We start from the raw sequence: 21,592 nt of genomic DNA on the forward strand, positions 1-21,592 counted from the left end.
CTGGCAATCCCCTCCTGGAGAGGGGCCATTCCCAGCTGCCCCCAGCTGGGGAGTGGGAAGCTCAGGGGCATCACCTCACAGGATGCCAGTGGGCATCCAGGACTTCTGGCAATGTGTCACAGATATATTCTATGAAAAATTCTTTTGCTAAGATTTTTCTCCAGAGAAGCTGAGAAGCCTCAGAGGAAAATAAAAACAATAAAAACAACACCTGTGGAATGCAACAGGTGGATCTTTGACTGGTCTCGTGTGGTTGTTTTTAATTAATGGCCAATCCCAGCCCAGCTGGATCAGGACTCTGGTCAGTCACAGGATTTTATTATCATTCCATTCCTTTCCTTTTCCGGCCTTCTGATGAAATCCTTTCTTCTATTCTTTTAGTATAGTTGTAATAGATCATTTTCTTTGAATATAATATTTATCATGAAATAATAAATCAGCCTTCTGAACCATGGAGTCAGATCCTCATCTCTTCCCTCCTCCTGGCACCCCTGTGAACACCAGCACAGCAATGGACCTGGTGGAACTGCTGAAACTCAAGATGGCTTTCTCCATCATTGGCCTGGCACAAGTGGCCTTGCCCTGCCCCTTTCAGGGAATCTTGGTCCCAAATTCAAGGAATCCCAGTGCCAGGTTCGGGGAGTGCTGTTCCCAATCTCCTCAGCTCCTGGACACTTCTCCATGCTGTGTCCGTGGCGTTGGAGGTGCACAGAAACACGAGGTCGGGGGTTTTGGAGGACACAGCTCCCACCCTGCTGGCAGAAGAAGAGGTTTCCAGGGTCAGAGGGGATTTAGGTGATCAGTCCAAATCTGTCACCCTGCAGAAGGACAGGAATCCCACTGACACCTTCCCAAGCCCAGCCCAGGGGCACAGTGACACCCGCCACCATCTTACCTCGAGCTCTCCCTGCTGAGCAAAAGGAGCAGACACCTTCTCCTCCCAGCATTTCAGCCCCAGGCTGTCCCCAGGGAAGCAGGATTTGTCACCTGAGGCTCACTGTCACACGGATGTGGCAGTGCTGGTGCACAGCCCAGCACTGGTTTGGACGTTCCTGCAGGCCCTTGGAGAGAGCTTCATTCAGTCTACAAACAAAACCGTGCAGCTAAATAAACTCCCTGGAGCTCCTGGGACCAGGAGGGACGGCCAGCAGGGCTTGGAGGGCACTGGGGTGGCAAAGTCACCCTCTAATGCCAGAGGCAGCCTCTGGAGCAGGTTCCTGCCAGGAGCAGCAGCCCCAGCGTGTCCCTGCTGCAATGCAGCTGAGCCTTGTGCCTGTGGGCCAGGGCTGTCCTGCAGGTATCTGCTGGTGACTAATTCCTTTATTGATGGCCAAGCTCAGTCTTGAGCCGAGATCTGTCACTAGGCAAATGGATTCTCTGCCCAGGCTAGTCAGGCTGTTGCACACAGGGCTGCTGGAAGTGCCCCAGGTGTGCCCACCGTGCCTCCCTCACCCGCTGGAAACCAGCCAGAGGGCAGGGCCCAGGCTGCAGCAGGCTGGATCTGCCCTGGCTGAGGTGTTGGAGGGATCTGGGCTGTTAATCCTCCCCCAAATCCCAGCTGCTGCCTGGAATTGCAGCAAAAGTTTTGCTGGAAGCAGAGGAAGTGGCAGCACTCCCGGGAGCCTGCAGCACGCCCAGCCCGGGTGAGGAAACAATGGAAGAGGCAGTGAGTTCTTACTTCATTATGTAAATGGCAGATGACATCAAAGGATTGCTTTCTTTTTGGTTTTTTTTTCCCTTTTGGTAACTGAACTGACGCCCAGGATGGGTCAGCCAAGAGCCAGAAGGCAAGGAGGAGACGTGGCTGTGGGGGAGGTGGAGGAGAGATGCTGGGATGACACAGGAACGGCAGGGAAATGTTGGATTATTCAGTCCCAGGGCCTTGTACAGGTCTCTGCATGCGTCCCCCAGCCTCTCTGCTCTGTCACCCACCTCCTGCAAGGCAAAAGAAACAGCACGAGGGCAAGGAGGAGGAAAACCCCAGCGGGGTGGGGAACACCCCCCAGAGGTTTTCACTTTGGGGTTTTACTGGGTGTGAAATGGTGGTGATGGAGCAGCCCCAGTGCTGGATGTGGGGGATGTCCAAAAGCCTCTCATTTCAGAGCAGAGGGGGTGGAACCAGCAGGGTTCCCAGAATGGTTTGGGTCGGGAGGGACCTCAGGGACCGTCTGGTGTCCCATGGTGGTGACACCTTCCACTGTGCCAGGCTGCTCCTACCTGGCCTTGGACACTTCCAGGGATCCAGGGGCAGCCACAGGTGCTCTGGCACCCTGTGCCTGTGCCTGCCCATCCTCCCAGGGCAGGATTTCTTCCCAAAATCCCATCCATCCCTGCCCTCTGACAGTTTGAAGCCATCAGCACATGTTGGATCAAGCCCAGATGGAAGCAGATCCCCCCAGCATGGCTGTCCCCAGGCTGTCCCCAACCCTCCAGCCCCAGCAGCACAGAAACACCCATAATAAAACAGCAAATCATCCCTCTGTGCTCTGGGGAGGAAGAGGGAAAGAAAGAGCAGGGATTTCTGAAACTCAGCACTGCCACACTGCAGATGAGCTCAGGAAAATGGGAAGGGGCTCCCTCAGGCACTCTGGGCATGGTTAAACTTCTGGGGGCTGGGAAAGGGGCAGGGAAGGCTCCTCTCCTCTCTCCTCTCTCCTCTCTCCTCTCTCCTCTCTCCTCTCTCCTCATCTCTCTCCTCTCTCATATCTAAATCTCCTCTCTCTCTCTCCTCATCCTCTCTCCTCTCTCCTCTCTCCTCTCTCCTCTCTCCTCTCTCCTCTCTCCTCTCTCCTCTCGCCTCTCTCCTCTCTCCTCTCTCCTCTGTCCTCTCTCCTCTCTCCTCTCTCCTCTCTCCTCTCTCCTCTCTCCTCTCTCTCCTCTCTCCTCTCTCCTCTCTCCTCTCTCCTCTCTCCTCTCTCCTCTCTCCTCTCTCCTCTCTCCTCTCTCCTCTCCTCTCCTCTCCTCTCCTCTCCTCCTCTCCCCAGGAACACTTCCAGCAGACGGGGGAGGGCTCCTCCCTCGGGGTTTCATGGCAGGCACGTTGTGACAGGGCACTGCCAGGGCAGTGATGGCCCAGATAACGAGCCAAGGCAGCAGAGAGGGCTGTGAGCCAGCTGCCCTGGTGCTCTGGAATTCAAACTCAGCCCTGGGTGCCACTAACTCATCTGAGAAATCATTTATGCAAAGCCCGTGGCCAGGAGCACATCCCACATCTCACAGAAGGGGCTGAGTTGGGATCAGAGGGAGCAGCTGGGAAATAATGCTGTCAGGAGAACTAACCACCAACACCAGAGGCTGATATCCAAAAGGAGGCAGAGGAGTCCTTTGGCTTTATTCCAGTCAAGGCAGAGGCCATGGGGCATTGCCCTGGGGTCTCTCACACTTTTGGAGAATCCAGCCTCCTTTTTATCCCGATTTCCCACATTTCCCTTCTCTCTTTCCCCATTTCTGAGGTTCTTGAGAGGTTCAGACTTCCCAAAACACCTGATACCAGAGATTCCCCTCTAATGTACAACCCCCCCTTTTCATTTTTGATTCTTATGGAACTCAGGGGTTTTTCCCTCCCCATTGTTTCTCTCATCTTTCAATATCCAATTTCATTTATCAGCAAACCTGAAGTTTATTTGTAAAATCAAAATCTCTTTTTCCATTCACCAGCCAGAGGAATCCTCCCCATGGTTTATCTCCCAGGGCTGGTTTGATCTCCCAGCAGGAACGATGCTCAGCCCTGCCCAGCACCGCTGCCACCGTCACTGCTGAGGTGACAAAACATCTCCAGGGTGGCAGAAAGCACCAGGCTGCTGCAGACACAGGGCTGGGGCAGTGACTAACACAGGACACGGTCCTGGAGAGCCCTGGAACGTGACAAGGACCAGACACTCAGAGGGGACAGGGCACTGACTCACCCCTGGTTGTGCTGGGAAACCCAGCCCTGCTCCATCCCCCGTGCACTGGGAGCTACTGGGAGTCATCCCACTGCTGTTACTGGGAATTACTGCGCTCCTCACCCAGCTTAATTCATTCCCAATCATTCATTTCTAATCATTCATTTCATCCTAAAATTAAAAACAAAAATAAATCCTTCAAGAAATCGCCACGGAGCGGTTGTGATTGCCCCGCTCTCAAGGGCTGGTCCCAGATCAGTTTGACACCAGGTTTCCAGTAAAGTGTCTGGGGGTGATAAGGCAGTTTCAATAGTGCCTCTCAAGGCGCTTTTTGTGCTCTAAGAAGTTCTGATAACACTCACCAGCCCAGCTTTGGTTTGACATTCTTTGTCATCGCTCCTATTTCACAGCAGCTTTAGGTAAACCATCCTTTCAGATGGGAGCCTGATAATGGTTTTTCTCAGGTCCCCAGAGCCAGAGAACGTGAGTGAGAGAAATGCTCTCAGAAATTTTCATAAAGGAAGAACTGAGCTTTAATAACAGCATCCAGCAACAATGTCTGGGCTTGGGAACCTTCCTGATCCTCTTCAGGAAAAGAGCTGCAAAAACCAACTCACAAAAGTGATTGTGGGGTGTTACACCTGCCCTGATAATGCTGTAACTCACCAAAACCCCTGCCAGATTTTGTTTTCAGCAGCAGAAGAAAATGTTTTTATGTGGTTTTTCTGCGCTGGAGTAATTTCTTTGACAGCTGAAGTGATGTAATTTGTGAGCCAGCCCTGCCCTCTCCATAGCTGGGTGTCAACGGAGAGGTGAAACGCAGTTCTCAGCTCCTTAAAAATCAACATTTAATCGCCAAGCCATCCCTGTCCCTCCAATCCAGAGCCAAACCCTCGTCTGAAGGAGTGCTAATGTGGCACTGTCCTCCTGAGCCAGGCAGGGACAGCAGCACCCTGCTGATGCCACCCCTGGTGTCACTCTTTCCATGTCCTGGCTCTCCCTGTCATGGAAACACCCTCGGCCAGCCCTGACCATCAGACTGCTCTTCTCTCTGTTAATTAGTGCAGCTCGTTAGTGGCAGAAAGCCTGGCCAGGACCAGCCCTGCCCTCTCCCAGCCCCAGCTCTGCAGTGCTGCTGACAGAAGTAAAAAAAAAAAAAAAAAAAAGAAAAAAAAAATTGTTTTTCTCGGTAAACTCGACAAATGAGTCAGAAAACACTGAGTGAGGAGGTGCTGCCAGAGAGGTACACCATGTTCCCTCTCCTCAGTCACGTTTTGAGCCTCAACCCCCTGAATAATTCTGAAAATCAAACACTGGTGCTGCCTCGTAGGGCACAGCAGGCTCAGGGAAATGTGGATTTATTCAGCCGAGCTCCAAGAGACATCCAGAGCAAAGGCTCAGCTGCTCTCCAGGGTCCTTCCCGAGGGGTTCACACTGCCCAGGGCTCCCAGCAGCGCTAGGATGGGCAGAGCAGCTCCTCGCCCAGCTCTGGGGGCTCAGGGACCTCTGGAGGGCCTGGGACAGTGTCCCTCACCCCAAAACAATGTCCCTCACCCCAAAACAATGTCCCTCACCCAGGACAGTGTCCCTCACCCCAAAACAGTGTCCCTCACCCCAAAACAATGTCCCTCACCCCAAAACAATGTCCCTCATCCAAGAAAATATCCCTCACCCCAAAACAATGTCCCTCACCCCAAAACAGTGTCCCTCACCCAGGACAATGCCTCTCACCCAGGACAGTGTCCCTCACCCAGGACAGTGTCCCTCACTCAGAACAATGTTCCTCACCCCAAAACAATGTCCCTCATCCAACAAATGTCCCTCATCCAAGACAATGTCCCACCCAAAAGCAATGTCCCTCACCCCAAAACATGTCCCTCATCCAAAACAATGTCCCTCACCCCAGGACAGTGCCCCTGACCCCAGGACAATGCCCCTCATCCAGGACAATGCCCCTCACCCCAGGACAATGCCCCGACCCCAGGACAATGCCCCTCACCCCAGGACAATGTCCCACATCCAAAACAATGCCCCTCACCCCAGGACAATGCCCCTGACCCCAGGACAATGCCTGAATCCTCCTGATTTAGGGTGTCACCCATGGTTGTCCCTCTGGGGCCCTTCCTGCCCCATCAGACACCAGAGCCCAGCCCAGGGTGTCCCCATGTGCAGCAGGAAGGGGACAGTGCCCCCAGGGATCATCACCCCAGTGCTGGGGGTGACCCTGCACTCCCTCTGTCCTGGCTGGGTGTCCTTGGCCAGGTCAGGGACACGTCCCAGCAATGCCACCACCTGTGCCACCCCCTGCCCAGCGCAGAGGTGACACTTGCCCTGTGACTCACTGATGGCACTGCTGCTGCTGCTGAGACAGGATTTCACCCTGAAAGCGGAAAGAAATTGCAAAAACAATTAAAAAGCAAAAGGAAATGTTCTTTTTTTTCCCCTCCTCTTCTAAGATTCACCCTTGAGGAAGAGGAAAAGCGTGGTGGAGGATCTCGAGCATCAACAGCTGTTCTGCAGAAAATTCATTTAGTCACCAGGGTGGGGGGTGTGGAAGGTTAGACAATTGTTTCCCCTGCTCTGGCAGAATGTGAACTCATATTTTGGTTATCATAAATGGCATCTTCCACACAGGGAAATGCATATTTAAGGTTTTTAAAGTTAAATAATTCAGCTCAAAAAACTTTTTTTTTCCAACTATCCAGCACTTGGGTTTCAGCTGTGTGTCCATGTGAGTCCACCCAAAGTGTCCCTGTGCCCAAAGCCAGGCTGTTGGTGCTCTCTGTGATGCCAAGGAGCAGCCCCAGGGAGCCCAGCTCACCCTGCCCAGTTCAGGGACCAGCTCTGGGAGAGTCAAATTACCCCTGGGAAATTCTCATCCCAAAACTGCAACAGCTCGGGAGCTGCCCAAAAATGGGAGGGAATCATCCATCACATTCCAAGAGCGGTGCCACCAACAGCACCAACACCACTGGGACCAGCTCTGGGCTCTGGGCCAGGCTCTGCTGGGACTCCCAAACCCAAACGCAGCTCTCCTGTTCCCCAAACCCAAACCCAGCTCTCCTGTTCCCCAAACCCAAACCCAGCTCTCCTGTTCCCCAAACCCAAACCCATCACTCCCATTCCCCAAACCCATCACTCCCATTCCCCAGACCCATCACTCCTGTTCCCCAAACACATCACTCCCATTCCCCAAACCCAGCTCTCCTATCCTCCAAACCCATCATTCCTGTTCCCCAAACCCACCACCATCACTCCCATTCCCCAAACCCATCACTCCCATTCCCCAAACCCATCATTCCTATTCCCCAAATCCATCACTCCCATTCCCCAAACCCATCGCTCCAATTCCCCAAACCCATCACTCCTATTCCCCAAACCCATCACTCCCATTCCCCAAACCCATCACTCCTGTTCCCCAAACCCATCACTCCAATTCCCCAAACCCATCACTCCCATTCCCCAAACCCATCACTCCAATTCCCCAAACCCATCACTCCCATTCCCCAGACCCATCACTCCCATTCCCCAAACCCATCACTCCCATTCCCCAGACCCATCACTCCCATTCCCCAAATCCATCACTCCAATCCCAAACCATCCCCAACCCATCACTCCCCTATTCCCCAAACCCATCACTCCCATTCCCCAAACCCATCACTCCTATTCCCCAAACCCATCACTCCCATTCCCCAAACCCATCACTCCCATTCCCCAAACCCATCGCTCCTCTTCCTCCCATTCCTGGAGATTCCTGGAGATCTAAAAGCTGCTGTGACAGCAGAAGTCACACAGGGCAATTCACAGAAATGCAGAATCACCCAGGCTGGAGGAGGTTTCCCAGATCACCTAGTCCCTCAATCAGCCCCATAACCACCCCTAAAGCATAATCCCAAAAGTGGTTTTTGATGGCAAACCAGACTTGGCAGCAGCCAATGGATGTGACAGTCCCCCAGAGCCCCTGGGTTTGCCCCGAGGGCGAAGTGTGCTGACAGTGCAGGGAATAAATGACACCTAATAAAGGAGAAACTGAGAGCTGGCTGCTATCAGCTCCGTTTTTGAACAATCCAGGAGCAAATGAATCACTCCAATAGCCAGCCAGGTTCAGCTTTCACCAAAACTGAAAGCTGCCTTTCAGTAAACTCGCTGCTGGCTCTGTACGCAAGCGGCTCGCGGTGCCGGGTTTCGGTTTTGGGTTCATTTTGCCCCTCTCAATTTCACAACCCCGAGGAGCCAAGGCTGGTTTCGGGATGGATGCACGTGAGCCCGGGGAGTTCTGCTCCAGTTCTGCCCCCAGGGCAGGGAGATGGGCAGTCAGGGACAAGCAGGGGAGGCTGGCACATCACAGCCGCTGGGATCCACCAATTCCTGCCTGGTTTGATAAAAGAAACAGAAAAATCGGGCTCTGATTGTTTGCCTCTAGGTGTAAAGTCCTGGAAAATCAAGTTCTGGCAGAAGGCTGATTTTTCCAGAAGCTTCTCCAATCTCCTGGCACACATGGGTAGCACCAGCTTGGCCTTCAGTCCCCTGACCTTGGAGGACACTGAAAGCTCTGGAAAATCCAGATTATTTCCTCCCTGCACAACTCCTTTTAGCCATCAAGGTAAATCAGGGGCACTGCGAGGATCTTGGCTCTTCGTTTGACATGGTATTTTCAGCAGACACTGTTGATGGGCAGGGATGAAGTTCCCTCCTTTCCTCACAGCAGAGGAAGTCTGCTTCAGATCTTGTTTTTTCTTCTTTTTTTTTTTTTTTTGTCTTCTTATTTTTAAACAATGAGAGGGGTTTTCCACCATTCCACTTCATCTTCCACTTCCTAGTTACAGTCCTCAAAAGCCACAGGGAGAGCAATAACCAAACAGAGACATAAATGCCTGATGTTGTTACGGAAGTAAATCTTCCTCAGAAAGATAAATTCCAGGGAAATTTAAATTTAAATTCCTGAGCAGGAGTGGAGCTGAGACCAGAGCCCCCGTGGGGAGCAGCAGGATTTCAATTGAGCTCTGCTGCTTTTATGAGGAAGAAATTATCTTTACAGTCCTTTCCAACTCGTAGCACTCCATGATTCCATGATTTTCTTTGGGTGTCCATATTAAGATATCTGTCAGGAGAAGGAGGTTGGATCACCTGTTCCCTCTGTAAAAAAAAAAAAAGAGAAAACAGAAGGAGGATCTAAACACTTTTAAAAGCCTCTGAAACCTCCATAAAGCTCATCTGGTGGATCATTTTTAAATCAAAAAACCACATCAAAGCTTTTGGAGCAGAAAGACTCAGTGGGAGCACGTGGAAAATCCCCTGGCAGCATCCCTTGAGCTCCGAGGATGAGCCACCATCCTCCCCAGCCAGGGCTGATCCTTACTTTGTGGGGTGACAAAGCAAACCCAGGATTTCCAAACCCTCTCCGTGACCACCACACAAAAACACCCCAAAACCCCAGGGTGGGGTTGCCAGGCCAGGGCTGGCTGCAGGGCCTGGTGCTGCTGTGGAAAGGGAGTGAAGCTGGCTCTGAAATTCACCCTGGAGCTTCCGAGCAGCCCCTGGGGCTGATCTGATTTCTCAAACCCTGATAAGGATCTCTGTCTCATGATCCCTCAGCGCTATAAATAGCCAGGGTTTGTGTTATTGGTCAGAGTTTTGGTGATAAATCATGACAAAGTCAATATTCTCCAGAAGATCCACACGTTCCCCCCACCCAAGTAATACCAGAACTAGAAAAAAGAAACTCCTCAAAGCAGCACTTGTGCAATGAGCTGCTCAGGGCAGGAGCTCAGAGCTGCTCAAAATTGCTTCTGTAGAAGGCTCAAAAAACAAAACAAAAAAAAAAGGCAGTGCAAGTGATATTTGGGCCAATGAATTATATATTCAGGTTTTTTTTTTTTTTTTTTTTTTTTGCACTTTTTAGTTATCTTCAAAGAAACTCACCTGAGGAAACCTCACTTGGAGCACACAGTCCCCACTCCTGAGACTCCAGTGCCAAGATCCCCTTGGTTTCTCTAAGGACGGTGCTGTGAGCATCATAAAATTCCTGTCAGCACCTGAAATGAAAGGATCAAAATAGAGCAACACCTCTGCTTGCTTTGTGGAGTGGGAAAAGCCCCACGAGGATGGTGGCAGCATCACTGACCCCACCCAGGGCTCCTCACACACCTCAGAGAAAGGCTTAAAATGGCAAAACCATGGAAAACAGGGAATTCAGCACAGATCATTCTTCTAGGCTGGCAGAGGGCACCCTGGAATTCCAGGGGAATATTAAATTTGGATATTATTCAATCTCTGCCTTAGGCTGCAACAGAATTGCAAATATTGGGAGATTTCTGTGTGCCATTAACAAGTGCAAATACTTCTCAGTACAGTTTGTCACCAAAACTGAATCTGCAGAGGGGAGAAAGTCTCCATCACTCGATTCTTCCATGTGGCAATTCCAGAAAGTTCCAGCTTAATTTGGATCACGTGGAAGTTCTGGACCTTCTAAGAACTTATGTAACAATCTCTCTGTGTCACTTTAGCAGTCACATCAAAGCCCAGTGACTCCAATTTGTGATTAATAACCCATTTCTGGGCAAGATAAACCAGATAAACCAGTGACATTGGTTAAATTTCCAAAGAGCAATTTGGGATTTACCTGTTGGGGTCGACGTGAGTCACGCCACGAGTCGTGACCAGGTTTCCACATTTGAAATATCCAACGTCACGCCTCGCCAGCAGGAAAAAAAATTGAAGAAAACACAAAGCAGAGCACTTGGTGCTTCACCAAGAACTGTTAGTCATCAGCACTGGGCTGCTGAGAGAGCAGTGCCATCGCTGCAGACACGGGGTGAAGGAAAGGCCACCAAGTCCCTACTTCCCCCACGAGCGTCACTGGAGGAGATTGTCCAGATCGGGAGGGATGAGAAATGGGGAATTTCTGAAAAGGAGAGAAAGAACAACACCACTGTGACAGCCTGGACATGGAGGGGATACTCCAAGTTACACCTAGAATAGATCGTGCAGAAAATCACAGAGTCACAAATCACTGAGGCTGGAAAAGGCCTCTGAGATCATCGAGTCCAACCTGTGACTGATTCCCCCTTGTCACCAGAGCAGAGCTCTGAATGCCATGTCCAGCATTCCTTGGACACGTCCAGAGATGGTGAAACCCCTCCAGGGATGGTGAAACCCCTCCAGGGATGGTGAAACCCCTCCAAGGATGGTGAAAACCCTCCAGGGATGGTGAAACCCCTCCAGGGATGGTGAAAACCCTCCAGGGATGGCAAAACCCCTCCAGAGATGGTGAAACCCCTCCAAGGATGGTGAAAACCCTCCAAGGATGGTGAAAACCCTCCAGGGATGGCAAAACCCCTCCAGGGACATCAAAAACTGTCCAGGGACAGTGAAACCCCTCCAGAGATGGTGAAACCCCTCCAAGGATGGTGAAACCCGTCCAAGGATGGTAAAAATCCTCCAGGGACAATGAAACTCTTCCAAGGATGGTGAAAACCCTCCAGGGATGGCAAAACCCCTCCAGGGACAGTGAAACCCCTCCAGGGATGGTGCTACACAAGGCCCCTCTGTCCAAAAGCAATGCAGAGACCAAAAGGGTGAAAAAAAAGGAAAAATTAGTCACATCAAACCATACCAAGATAAGAAAAGGCCCTTCAATTATCAGGGTGAGGTGCCACCCTGCTCCAGTGGTGGACCCTGAGGACATCCAAGCCCAAAGCCTGCCCAGACCACGTCCAGGACCGACCTTTCCTCATGGCACATTGTGGGAGAGCGCGTTTGCCCAGGGACCTCTGTTTCAGTGCAGAAGCAGCCCTTGATGCCCCGCTCTTTCTGGTGAACTCACAGCTGTCAGAAGCTTGTGGGAGGTGGGGTAAAAGCACAAGAATGGCTTTTGAGGAACACACGTCCTCCTTCCTGCAGCGATCTTCTTGGCGAAGCCGAGAGCCGTTTCCTAAAGGTTCGGCGCTACACCCACGGCCCCCGGACACTCTTTAGGAAAAGGTGTTTGCTTCATTCATGAAGCTCTCTGTAGTAGTGCAGCCACCGCCTTTCCACAGCGCTCAGCAGGGCTGAGTCACAGCGAAACTGCACCGTCAAGATCCCTGACGAGGCAGAGGAAACGCAGGTAAACACAGCAGAGAGTCGCCCTGCGCACGCCAGAGTTTCCTCTGCGGAACGGGCACGGCCGCCTGACGCTGCTGCCAGCCCCAAAACACAGCCCAGGCTTCCACCACGGGCTGGGGGACATTGCACAGGAGCCACAGCACGCTGGGGATGTCACATGTGACTTCATGGAGAGCCGGGGTGGCTCGAAGCAAGAGGAGGTGGGAAATGAGCGCTCAGCTGCTGGGCAGGGTGGAAGGAGCTCCCAGCGCCGTGGGGCTGCTCCATCTCCTGTGGCTGCCCAGGCTGGATGTCAGGAAAAGGCTTTTTATTGAAAGAGTGAAAAAGTTCTGGAATGTTCTGCCCAGGGAGGTGGTGGAGTCACCATCCCTGGGGGTGTTTAACAAAGCCTGGATGTGGCTCTGGGTGCCAGGGGTGAGTTGAGGTGTTGGGGCTGGGTTGGACTCGATGACCTGTGAAGGGCTGGTTCCAAAACAGTCAGAGCTCTTGCGGCCTGGGTACTCGAGCTGCGCTACGGGCAGCAGCTCAGGCGAGGCTAGATGCGAAGATATTCTGAGGTCGCTGGATGAGGTCGCGGCGTAGGTGTGAGCGGCGTAGAGGCGAGTCTCTTAGCTGGGTAGGAGTCTTTAGCTCTTAGCGGTGAGCTTCCTCTTCCTTCTCTTTCTATTCGATTCTCTTTCTCGTCTCTTCTCTTCTCTTCTCTTTCTTCTCTTCTCTTCTCTTCTCTTCTCTTCTCTTCTCTTCTCTTCTCTTCTCTTCTCTTCTCTTCTCTCTCTTCTCTTCCCCATAAAAGCCCCAGCTCCCAAACCCTCAGCTGAGGCTGAGCAGCCCTTCCACTGCAGGGGAGAGCCTGGGGCTTCATCCTTCCCTGAAGGGAGTGGGATTAGCTCCAGGATCTGAGGATCCAGGAGTTCCTAAACCAACCTCACACATCAGCTTCCACGCCCTGGTGAAGCCTCAGCAGCCGCCCAGGTCTTGGCACTGAAGATTTATTGAGCCCTGGCGGGTTCAAATTAATGCAAAAGGAGCAAAAACATGTGTGGGATCCCAGGGAAAGGTGGGATCCCAGGGAAAGGTGGGATCCTGCCTGTGGGAATTGAGTTTAAGACTAATTTTGTCCAAGCTTTCAGCCCTTCTCCTTTCAGATGGATTCTGCTGACAGTCAAGAGGAAAAACCCCACAGCTGATTTAAAGCAGGGGAACAAAAGTGGGTCACCAAAAGCATGACCCAGGCCATGATTCAGCTGCACTGAACGATTTTTTTTTGCATGATTCAGCTGTCCCTGCAATGTCCCCCAGGAGCAGCTTCCCCATCACCTCTGGAAGAGGCAACACCAACAGAAAAAAAGGAAAACAAATCACAAAATCCCACACTTTCCCTGCCCCAGGCTCTCCAGCTGCTGATGTTTCATCCCCTTTGCTCTTACAAGTGTGCATGCCAACCATTCCTCCCTCCTGCTCCTAAAAATAAAGTGGAAAAACTCTCAGTATGCAGGCACAAACAACACTTTGCATTTTTCCAGCATTTTTCCAGCAATGAATTCCCTCTCAGAGGTTCACAAATTCAACTTCAAAGATCAGTGTGATGAAGGAGATGAGAATTCAAGGGATTTGTTCCCTAATGGAGGAAGGCTTCCCTACTGGGAAGACTGAACTCTTTTAAAATAACATCAGGCATTTCAAAGAAAACCCCCTGATTTCAGAAAAGCCAAATTTATCTCAGCTCTCACTTTTTGGATGCCAAATTCCTGAATAAATAAGTGAAATCTTTATCCCAAGGAAGCAGGGGGTGTGGGCTAAAATAGATATAGAAAGAGAGGAGAAAAGAGAGGGAAACGGAAAATGGGGAGACGTCACAGGAATTCTCTGTGCCTGCAAAGGGACAATTTTATCACAGCTGGGACAATAAGTCCCAGCTAAGACAGGACATGCTGCTGTTTGGATGGGGCTGCTGTCCATTTCTAGGAAATAAAATAAGATTTCAAAGCCTGGACAATGAAATTTTATGACCTACTCACACCCTTTAACACCAGGCATCAAAGCAGTGGCACAAATCCTGATCCTGCCTGGGAGGATCCACAAGGAACCTGAGCAGGGCTGGGATCCTCCCCTGGGATCCTCTTGACATCCAGTTGATATTTGGGAGCACAAACTGAGCTTGCTGAGCAGTGAAAATTCACATTGGCTTCAGCTGACATGTGCATTAACTGGGGAAAAAAACCCCAAATGAATGAAAAATGATTTCAGGTGATGATGTGTGTTTGCAGATTAGAATGCCAAAGGAAGAGACAGAGAATTTGTGCAGTTCATGAAAAGCAGTTCTGCTGAGTGATGCTCTCGGCAGGTTTCATACTGAGATTTAAAAGTAGCAACACTTTTTCCCCCCCCTAACAATGCAACACTGATCTAAAAATAAAAGATGGAACTGTGAGAATAAATGAACATCACGCAGCACCTTGGCTTCTTTGTGTGTCTCTGCAGCTTTCCTCCACAGCCACAGCAAAATTTACAAGAAACAAGCAATGTAAAAAAAAAAAAATGCAGAGTCTAAGCACAAAAAAATTGATGGGGTGTGAGGAGAGGACAGGAAACCCAAGTTGACGGGAAACCCAAGTGACATTTGGGCTTAATACTGACTTAAAACCCCAATATTGCTCGTCAGGAAATGGGGAGAGGAAATGGAGTGATGTATAAATTAGGGGCTCCATCAAGGTGAAATCTGCAGATCTGCTTTGTACCCTCCCAGGGGAATCCAGCTGAGAGCTGCAGCAGAGGGGAGCAGCCCTGCAGAACAGGATGAGGAGCTGCTCCAGGGGCACAGCCGTGCCCGTCCTGCTGCTCCTGCTGCTGCTGGGCACCGCGCCCGCCCGCGCCCAGCCCTCCTGCCCGCGCTTCCCCGAGCTCCTGCCCGCCAAGCTCAAAGAGCTCAGGCTCAAGTTTGAGGAAATTAAGGATTATTTTGTGAGTATCATTGTTTTTTCTTCTGGTTCCTTTACCTTTCTTGCAAAGCTCTGGGATCTGGAGGAAGGGGAAGAGTTTCCTCCCGGCAGAAATGATTTGGCTGTGTTGCATTAAGGGCAGCTCGGTTTCGTTGCTCACTGAGAGAAAAACCTGTCAAAGAACCATGGCTCAAAGAGCTCAGAGCTCAAATTTGAGGAAATTAAGGATTATTTTGTAAGTATCATTAGTTTGTCTTCTGGTTCCTTTACCTTTCTTGCAAAGTTCTGGAGGAGGGGAAGAGTTTCCTCCCAGCAGAAATGATTTGGCTGTGTTGCATTAAGGGCAGCTCGGTTTCGTTGCTCAGTGAGAGAAAAACCTGTCAAAGAGCCATGGCACAAAGAGCTCAGAGCTCAAGTTTGAGGAAAGTAAGGATTAATTTTGTGAGTATTGTTGTCTTCTGGTTCCTTTCCCTTTCTTGCAAAGTTAAGGATCTGGAGGAGGGGGAAGAGTTTCCTCCCAGCAGAAATGACTGAGCTAAGAGCAGCTCGGTTTCATTGCTCACTGAGAGAAAATCTTTTAAAGAGCCATGGCTCAAAGAGCTGAGGCTCAAGCTTGAGGAAATTAAGGATTATTTTGTGAGTATTGTTGTCTTCTGGTTCCTTTCCCTTTCTTGCAAAGTTAAGGATCTGGACGAGGGGAAGAGTTTCCTCCCAGCAGAAATGATTTGGCTGTGTTGCGTTAAGAGCAGCTCGGTTTTGTTGCTCACTGAGAGAAAAATCTGTCAGGCTTTTCTTCCTATTTTTTTTCCATTAACAATGAACTCGAGGTTTCACAATGAACCTCTGCAAACCTTTCTGGCCAAGCTTCCCCCAAAATATTGCAAACCAAGTTAATCACTGAATTAATAGGAAGGAAATAGTTTTTTCCTCAGGGCAGCCAGGTCCTGCTGAAGTCAGTGCCAGGTGGAAAGGGAAATCTTTTGCTGCAGATTTTTTTTTCTTTGAAAGAACCACAAAACCTGCAGAGGGTGTTTTATGAGAGGAGGAGCACACCTGCACTGGTGCCTGTGCAAGGTCCCTGCCCTGCATCCCAGGAACCTCAGGGCTGCTGAGCAAACAGCTCACGATGCCCTCAGAGCATCTGCCATGGCTGCTAGAGGTGCTTGGGCACAGCCCTGCTGCTGTTTTAGTCCCTGCCAATGTGTTTTACAATAAAACGAGATAATTCTCCAGATCAAATCTCAAACTCATGTCGTGGCTGGTGTTTGTCAGCTGAACACAGCCAAGGTTTCAGATGTCCAGCTGGCTGTGATCTCCCAGATGATGCTGGGGAGGAATGTTTTGAACCTCTCAGGACAGCTTTTAAGGCTGTAATGCTCAGAGTGGTGCCAGCCCACCCCGCTGCAGCTGGTGCCACAGAGGCACCACGAGAACAAACTCCCATTTCCCCATCAGCAGGAGGTTACAGGGGGAACCCAGCAGGGCACTGCCCCCTCCTGCCCTGGCACAGAGGCTGGGGTGGCTGCCAGGGCTCTGCCACCCCTCTGGGGAGCTTTGCTGCCTGCAGCAGCACCCTCAGACAGCACCACCCTGGGCAGGAGGTTTCACAGGGACAAACTCAATGGCACCAAAGGCTGTGATTTCATTTTAAGGCTGGTCTGACCCAACCTTGTGCTTGTGCTGCCAGCTGTGCTGCCAGCTGTGGGGCAGTGACCCCTCAGCCTGGTGCCACTGTGCTCTGCCCACCCCTGCACTCTGCTGCAGGGACACCCTAAATGCAGGCAAGGGAAGGATCATTTGTCAGGAAATGGAAAGAGTGAAAAGTTCATTTTTTAATTCCATCCTCCCCCAGCAATCCAAAGATGACGACCTCAGCACCCAACTGCTCAGCTCCGACCTGCTGGAGGAAATCAAGGTAAGAATCTCATTCCCTTGCTGGTTCCTCCTCCTTCCCCCTCCTTGGGCAGGCGTTGCACAAGAAGGGAAGCCAGCTGGAAACTGGGCCACGTGCTGCTGTCACGCCAGGCTGGCCTGCCACCCTGCAGGGACACGTGTGGCTGTGCTGGGGCTGGCACGAGGCTGCCCCGTGGCCAGAGTGGCTCCCACACCCAGCTCTGCTTTGGACAAGCTCTGGCCCAGCTCTGGTTTGTCCAAACCCAGCCCCAGTGCTGGTGGCAGTCCCCAAGCACGTGTCCCCACTCCTGTACCCCAGGGGAGCCTGGGCTGCCAGTCGGTGTCGGAGATGATGGAATTCTACCTGGAGGAGGTGCTGCCCAGAGCCATGAGGAGCAGCAGCCAGCACCAGCACAGCATGGGCCACCTGGGCAACCTCCTGCTGAGCCTGAGAGCCATGATGAGACGCTGTGTGAGTGGGGATCAGCAGCCTGGGGACACTGCCCGGGAGCAGGGCAGGTCTGGGGGGTGGCGGGGGGTCCAGGGGTCCAGGCAGGCAGGGGTTGTGGGATCCAGGGTGGGGAATGTGGGATCCAGGGTGGGATTGTGGGATCCAGGGTGGGGCTGGTGGGATCCAGGGTGGGGTTGGTGGGATCCAGGATGGGGTTGGTGGGATCCAGGGTGGGATTGTGGGATCCAAAATGGGGTTTGTGGGATCCAGGGTGGGGAATGTGGGATCCAGGGTGGGGAATGTGGGATCCAGGGTGGGATTGTGGGATCCAGGATGGGGTTGGTGGGATCCAGGGTGGGGTTGGTGGGATTCAGGATGGGGTTTGTAGGATCCAGGATAGGGTTTGTGGGATCCAGGATAGGGTCTGTGGGATCCAGGGATCCAGGATGGGGTCTGTGGGATCCAGGGGTCCAGGCAGGCAGGGTTTGTGAAATCCAGGGGTCCAGGATGGGGTTGGTGGGATCCAGGATGGGGAATGTGGGATCAAGGGGTCCAGGAGGCAGGGTTTGGTGAAATCCAAGGGTCCAGGATGGGGTTGGTGGGATCCAGGATGGGGTTGGTGGGATCCAGGATGGGGTTGGTGGGATCCAGGGATCAAAGCAGAGCCTGGCTGGGGACACAGAGGGAGGGCAGGAGCAGGTCTGTCCCTTCCCTGGGTGTGGAGCTGCTGGAATCACCCCTGGCGTGGGGATGAGCCCATCCCTGGGGCCAGGTGGGACAAACCCTGTCCCACCCAGGGAGCTGCTGTCCCCAGGGACTGGCAGCAGGGACACAGGGCTGGGGACAGGCTGGGGTCACTCCAGGCTCCTCCAGCAGGGCAAAGCTGCCGGGATCTGCACACAGGGGAGGGCAAGGTGGGGAGCAGCAGTGCCAAGGGACAGCAGGAGGGGACAGCAGGAGGGGACAGCCACCAGCAGAGCCCTGGGGAGGGACCCTGGGGCTGAGGCTGTGCTGGTGTCCCCTTGCAGCACAAATTCTTCACCTGTGAGGAGAGGAGCAGGAGCATGGAGCACATCAAGGAGACCTTCAGCAGGGTAAGGAACGGGAGGAGCCTGCTGCCACGGCAGGGCAGGGGCTCGGGGGGCACAGAACCCAAAAACGTCTTTGGTCACACAGATTCCTGCAGCAGAGAGCGAGAATCTGGTGGGAATTCTGGAGCAGGGGTGGGAATTCTGGAGCAGGGGTGGGAATTCTGGAGCAAGGGTGGGAATTCTGGAGCAGGGGTGGGAATTCTGGAGCAGGCGTGGGAATTCTGGAGCAGGGGTGGGAATTCTGGAGCAGGCGTGGGAATTCTGGAGCAGGGGTGGGAATTCTGGAGCAAGGGTGGGAATTCTGGAGCAGGGGTGAGAATTCTGGAGCAGGGGTGGGAATTCTGGAGCAGGGGTGAGAATTCTGGAGCAAGGGTGGGAATTCTGGAGCAGGGGTGAGAATTCTGGAGCAGGGGTGGGAATTCTGGAGCAGGGGTGGGAATTCTGGAGCAGGGGTGGGAATTCTGGAGCAGGGGTGGGAATTCTGGAGCAAGGGTGGGAATTCTGGAGCAGGGGTGGGAATTCTGGAGCAGGGGTGGGAATTCTGGAATTCCCGAGGGATTGGGCAGAGAAGCTGGAGGTGTCCATGGAAGGAGAATTTGTCCAGGCATTGTACACCACATATCTGTGACACCCCTGGCTTTCCCCTGCAGATGAGCAGGAATGGAATCTACAAGGCCATGGGAGAGTTTGACATCTTCATCAACTACATTGAAAAATATTTAACCATGAAGAGAAGGAACTGAGTCTGCATTTTCCACACCAAAATTCACTTTAGGCTGCAAGAGCTCAAATGAAGTGATCTCAAGGTTCAGGTTAAGAGTTACAGGTCTATTACTTCCAGCTTAATATTGTATTTAAGAGCTATTTTTGTAATAATTGAATTTATTATTTATTACTTCCAATACCTCAGTGTTGATGTTTACAGTATGTTTTGAAGGAAGGAGTGATGAGCTTGTAAATTACTATTTATTGTTCAATATTTTAATATTGTTTATCACAGTGTTATTTTATTCATAGCTTCAAAACATCCAAAGCAGTGTTTTTCTGGAGGGCAGACAATGAGCTGAGCTAATCCTGAGTGAATTAGGAGCAAGGCCAACTCTCAGTTCAACAAAATTTAATTTGAGGCAAATGAGCCTCTCCTCATGTCCTAAATCTCTATTTATTTATGCAATCATGGGTTTATGTTTAGGAGGAGAAAAATCCACAGCAACAGCTTGGCTGACTCCACTTTAGACTTCAACCTGTAAATTAGTCCAGACTAAATTTAAAAAATTAATAATAGGAGTGAAATGTTTGGTTCTGATAGAACTTGACTGAAGTATTGCTCAGTATCTGCCTCCCAGAGCTGCTGGGTGACCAGCCTGCACTTTGCCAAGTTAACCTCATGTTTCCCAGCCTCTGATTGGGTTTTCCTCACGGTTTCACTGCTGTTCATTTTTCTTTCCCAAGTTAGAGGATGTTTAATTAACCACCATTTTAAGGTGGCTCGGGTGATTTGCATTCAAATCCGTGGGGCTGCTCCCAGAACTGCTGGGATTGGAGCTGGGATCCCCAGGAGCAGGGGGAGCAGCTGCAGTGCCCCCCAAAAGTGGCTGATTTTAGGGCTCAGCTTCCTCCTCACTGGGTGGACCCTGAGCCAGAGGAAAATGCCACAACCCCCAGAGAGGCTTTTACTTCTAATATTTAGAAGTTGAAAGGCCCAGCTGATGAAACACGGCCAGTTTGGTGTTTGCTGTGCAGGTCCCAGCTGAGGAGAGGTTATTTATGTGGGATTTATTCTTTGTGGACTTTTCTGGTGGCAGCAGGGGATTCCTCCTGGAATTGGATGTTCCAGAGCAGGGCAGGAATGCTGCTCCTGCTGAAAGCTCAGGCCCAAGGGCAGCCAAAGACTGTAAAACTTAAATTAAGCTTCTTGCAAAGCACATTGAGCTCCTGTTGAGCCAATTCTGAGCTTGTCTTTCCCTCCAAACACCTTCAAGAAGCAAGGACAGCCCTGGAGCCAAGGACAACACCAGCACAGCTTCTGTCACTGGGTCAGCTTCCACCTGTTTATCTGAAATGATCTGACAAGAAATCCTTTATTTTTGCTAATAAAGACTCTCTAATGGAGGCAGCCTCTGTCCTGTTCTTGTGGGCTCTCAGCAGGGCTGTGAACCAGCTCCAGCCCTGGATGCTGTGCCCGGGGCCAGCGGGCTGGGACAGAGCCCAGAGGGCACAGAGCCAGCTGGGAAGGACCCCCAGGGACACCCTTGCTTGTGTTAACACCAGGGAAGTGAGGAAACCTGAGTTCTGTCACTTTGAAAAGCAAATTTCTCCCCAGATTCCTGGCATTGATCCCTCAGAGCAGGGAAACACCAGGGGAGGAGCAATCCCATAAATCACATTTTCCCCCAGCAGCATTTCCCCAGGGCTGGAGCTCTGCCCACAGGATGCACTGCTTAAAAAAAACAGGGAAAAAGCCCAAATGGCAGCTTGGAGAGCTGGGAGATCCAGGGAACATCACAAGTCACCCAGGTGACCTAATTCCAGCTGGAATCCTGGTGCCAGAATCACCCAGGGTCCCTCCAGGCTGTCCCCAGGCCTGTGCTGGCTGTGGGCAGCAGCTCTGCAGAACCCTCAGCTCCCAAAATATCAATGTTTTGGGGGGGAAAAACCAAATATCACCAAAATATCAGTGTTTGGGGGGGAAAACCAAATATCACCAAAATATCAGTGTTGGGGGGGGAAAAACCAAATATCACCAAAATATCAGTGGTTGGGGGGGGGGAGAAACAAACCACTATCACCAAAATATCAGGGTTTGGGGGGGAAACAACCAAATATCTCCCCCAAAATATCAGGGTTTGGGGGGAAAAACAACCAAATATCACCAAAATATCAGTGTTTGGGGGGGAAAAAAACCAAATATCACCCAAATATCAGTGTTGGGGGGGGAAAACAACCAAATATCACCAAAATATCAGTGTTTGGTGGGGAAAAACACTAAATATCCACCAAAATATCATGGTTTGGGGGGGAAAAAAAACCAAATATCACCAAACATATCAGTGTTTGGGGGGGGAAACACCAAATAATCACCAAAATATCAGTGTTTGGGGAGAAAAACCAAATATCACCAAAATATCAGTGTTTGGGGGGGAAAAACCAAATATCACCAAAATATCAGTGTTTGGGGGGGAAAAACCAAATATCACCAAAATATCAGTGTTTGGGGGGGAAAACCAA

The 21,592-nt window shown here is 51.4% G+C and overlaps 1 protein-coding gene across 1 annotated transcript; it reads left to right on the forward strand.

The window, feature by feature from the left end:
* Window positions 1-14,786: 14,786 nt before the first annotated feature.
* On the forward strand, window positions 14,787-20,464 carry IL10 (interleukin 10). Its single transcript, XM_009097367.4, has 5 exons — window positions 14,787-14,951; window positions 16,782-16,844; window positions 17,142-17,294; window positions 18,302-18,367; window positions 19,015-20,464. Exons 1-5 carry the CDS (start codon window positions 14,787-14,789, stop codon window positions 19,105-19,107), a joined length of 540 nt encoding a protein of 179 aa, XP_009095615.1. The 3' UTR covers window positions 19,108-20,464.
* Window positions 20,465-21,592: the final 1,128 nt, after the last annotated feature.

Source organism: Serinus canaria, chromosome 26 (genome assembly GCF_022539315.1).
Source record: "Serinus canaria isolate serCan28SL12 chromosome 26, serCan2020, whole genome shotgun sequence".
NCBI classification, from domain to species: domain Eukaryota; kingdom Metazoa; phylum Chordata; class Aves; order Passeriformes; family Fringillidae; genus Serinus; species Serinus canaria.